This window comes from Cyphellophora attinorum, assembly GCF_001299255.1.
Source record: "Cyphellophora attinorum strain CBS 131958 chromosome Unknown Contig1, whole genome shotgun sequence".
Lineage (NCBI taxonomy): Eukaryota > Fungi > Ascomycota > Eurotiomycetes > Chaetothyriales > Cyphellophoraceae > Cyphellophora > Cyphellophora attinorum.
In genome coordinates, this window is record NW_017253229.1 from 231206 (window position 1) to 234594 (window position 3389).

A 3389-nucleotide genomic window follows, 5' to 3' on the forward strand; every position below is an offset into this window, starting at 1 on the left:
AAGAAGAAATATAGGCTAGTCATGTTCAAACTGGAGCTCCCAAAGTATATGAGAATCCACAATACCTTTTATATCTCCCTCTTAGAGCTAGCCCTAAACAATACACAACAATCAGACAAACTTATCCTGATCACACTAGAAGCACAAGAAGTATAACACAACAAAATAGAAGTTAATCAGATTATTAGCTATAAATTTATTAACAATGTTCTCTACTACTTAGTACACTGGAAAGACAGTCAGTATAATAACAATATCTAGGAACTCTAGAGCAAGCTTATGACTGGCTTAATTAAGTTATATTATTAATATCACTAGTCCCTAAGGGATCTCTAGACCACTAGATAGAATCAGAATTATTAGTATAATAATAGGAGGCCAGTATAGTATTAATAGTAGGACTGTACACTAGCGGACTTCTTAGAGCTACTGAACTATCCTGGGGAAGCTCCTTAAACACTCCTAACACTATTATTTCTTGCTGAATTATTCTGCTAGATATATTTAATAGGTAGGTGAGCCACTCCTTTGTCTTTAGACCTTCCTCTTCTATCTCTACTAGTGTCTAGTGTATTTAGGTAATTGCCCGCTCCTTTTCTAGCAGAATAGTCTCTGCCTCTTTCTTTTATTCCCTGACTTTTTGAAACTCCTCTAAGGAAAAAGTCCTATCACAATCTCTCTAATACCACAGACACTTGGCATACTTCTTTGATTGCTCGCAATTATAATAACATAACAATCCTGTGTTTACACAACTTATATAGATAACTATTACTAGATTATTAGGATCCTCTAAAAGTGTGTTAGCAATACTGTTCAGACATTCATGTTCTGTTTAATATGTGGCTTAAGGAATGTGGTGTTTAGTGATACAAAAGGGTGTCTATATAGTGAGCTATAGGAAAGGAAGAAGAGAACTTGGCCCTTTAGGCTGGGAGATAACCTATCTTAAGTACTTGCATGGACACAAGAATAATAGGAGGGGGAAAGTGTTACAATCTAGGCTGTAGAGCAGCCGCCTAGGTACAAGGAATTCCAAGTCTAGAAGGTTTTCTAAAGATACCACTGTGTTATATAACTTCTAGGAAAGGAAGTCTTGGCACTATGGTACCTTGCTACCATTCAGTATGGAAGTATGGTAATATGGAACCCACAGCTATACAGCACTATATAGAGGGACATCCCGTCCCGACTTTAGATAGGACTCTTGTAGTCAACTTCGTTAACTAGTGAGTATACCCAGCTCGCTACAACACTGCTCTTAGTGTATACGAATAGTTCCAATTGCTATTCTATCGTTTACTCTGGCCTAGCGCATAACCCTGTCCTGCATCCTCAGCTGCTAAACCCAGTTGAACCCGACGTTCAGAGCGGTTCATAACAATCTGAAGGGCGGTCGAACGAGGGGACTCTGCTGAAGTCTACGGACAATGACGTGCCGACAGCGTAATGTGAAAGTGACGGTCATTACAGCAGCATGTAGGCCTCGAAACTTGTTTTGTGTGGAGTCGCGAGCTCCATTGTCATCCACTAGACCAAGGAATGCCCCATCGAAAGTTGTTGCCTGGTGCAACTTAACTTTGGCGCAAGCAGGCTTTCCTCAATGCAGCCCCAATGCCCCTTTCGCGCCATTCTAGCTCTGATGCGGCCCTTCCACGCGCGGACCCTGCCGCACGAAGTCTGCTGTCAAGCTTTCAATCTGGTTGGTAACCGCCACCATGCTGAACGTTTCCCGTCATGGTCTCTTCGTCGACGTCGTCGTCCTCTGCTGCAAGACCAACGACGACCTGCCTTCGGTGCCTCTGTCAACCATCAATGCCGTCGAGATTATACTAAAGGTGTTTATATCATCCTTGTGTAGAAATTTGTGTATCAATTCGACAACCCGATGTATTCTCCTTCACACATTTGACATTGTGGCTGATCGGCAAAGCGTGCTAACAAGCGGATACGAGTTCGAGTCTCGTTGATGTCCATCTTTTTTGCTTTTTGCTATCGACACCTGCTGATGATACTTGTGCTGGATGACTAGCGTCGCTCATCACGGCAAAGAGGCGAGGTTCAGTAGATAGATAGATGCATCTTCGTTACTCAAGTAGACGCTGCCTGAAGAGTGCCGTCCGACAGGGTAGCGGACATCGCATTTTTCGACGGCTGACCCTTTTCCGGGCACACTCTGCAATGGCGACGATCAGGTGTTCTGCTGCGTAGAAAACGTCCCTACTTGGTGTTTGGCTAGCTAATGTCACGTTGTTCACGACTCGTCTCGCACCAATCCTTGCCATTCTGCTGAGAGTCGACGAACAGATAGCGCCGGAACCACGACAGAGCGTTCTTCGACATGGAAGACCTGGCTGGCCGATAGTGAGGAAGGGTCTGTGTGCATACTGCATCGGGGATGTGACCGCCCTTGAGAGTCACAAAGCGATGGCGTCTAGAAAGGAAACGGACATGCTGTCACGCTGAGCAATAACGATATACAGCTTGAAGCCCGCCATGGCCAAGCGCATCTTTACACTCCACGCTAAGCGATTGATTTCAGGACTCGACACCTCTCCTGGTACTTGACTTTTGTCCTTGATTGCTGTCCGGGGTCTTGGGAGTTAAGCGCCGAACTCAAGTACAAAAGCTCAAAGCTAATAACCGTCTGTCCATAGCCCGAGATGACCAGAGGCATCCCACCCGTCCAGACACTCAAGCAACGCAGGGAAAGCTAGGAACAGGCAAGCAACGGCTTCACCAGCGCGGTGTTCAAATCATATTGAGGTTCTTCTCCCTGGGCGTGTCCATGCAGCCCATGACTTGGCTTTCACAGACCATTGAATGCAGCCCTCCTTCGTTCGTGGACTACACACTGCGTGTTCAAGCTCATGCTCCTCGATCTGCTCGTGTCTTTGATGAAAGGTCCATGCATGGAACTCGGTAGCCAAGCGATTCTGCTTGTCTCAGGCGCCTCTCGTGCGATGCTTGGGCCGCAACACCTAGGATAGAAGGACAAGCATATGTTGTGGCTGCCCATGCCTGCGGCTCCTCAGACAAACATCCTGGGAAGGTCGTCGGGGGGCCAGACCCCGTGGTCGCTGCACAAGACGCTCAGCTGGTGATCTAGCCCTGCCGCTCGTCTGCCGACGGTCGTCGTGTTCAACTCGACTACAAGAAGCCATGAAAAGGCTGGCCGGATTTGATGTAGGAAGTCACGTCCGTCTCTTGATGTTAGCCTGGCCGTCGTGTTATACGCCAGCAACCGACGCTAGAGCGGCCCGCCACCAAGCTTGTCCTTGGTGCAGCTCGAACTAATATCGCTGGGACCATACTGCGGGCCGAGAACACCACATTTGTGCTCGAGCGGGTCTGCTGACAGGATTCGAGACACTGTCGCGTGGTATTCA

At 47.2% G+C, this 3389-nt stretch overlaps 1 protein-coding gene across 1 annotated transcript; it reads right to left on the bottom strand.

The window, feature by feature from the left end:
* Positions 1-1694: 1694 nt before the first annotated feature.
* AB675_320 (uncharacterized protein) lies at positions 1695-2498 on the bottom strand (the record flags this gene model as incomplete). The annotated part of the gene is made up of 2 exons (XM_018143241.1): positions 1695-1791; positions 2452-2498. 2 exons carry the CDS (start codon positions 2496-2498, stop codon positions 1695-1697), a joined length of 144 nt encoding a protein of 47 aa, XP_018005687.1.
* Positions 2499-3389: the final 891 nt, after the last annotated feature.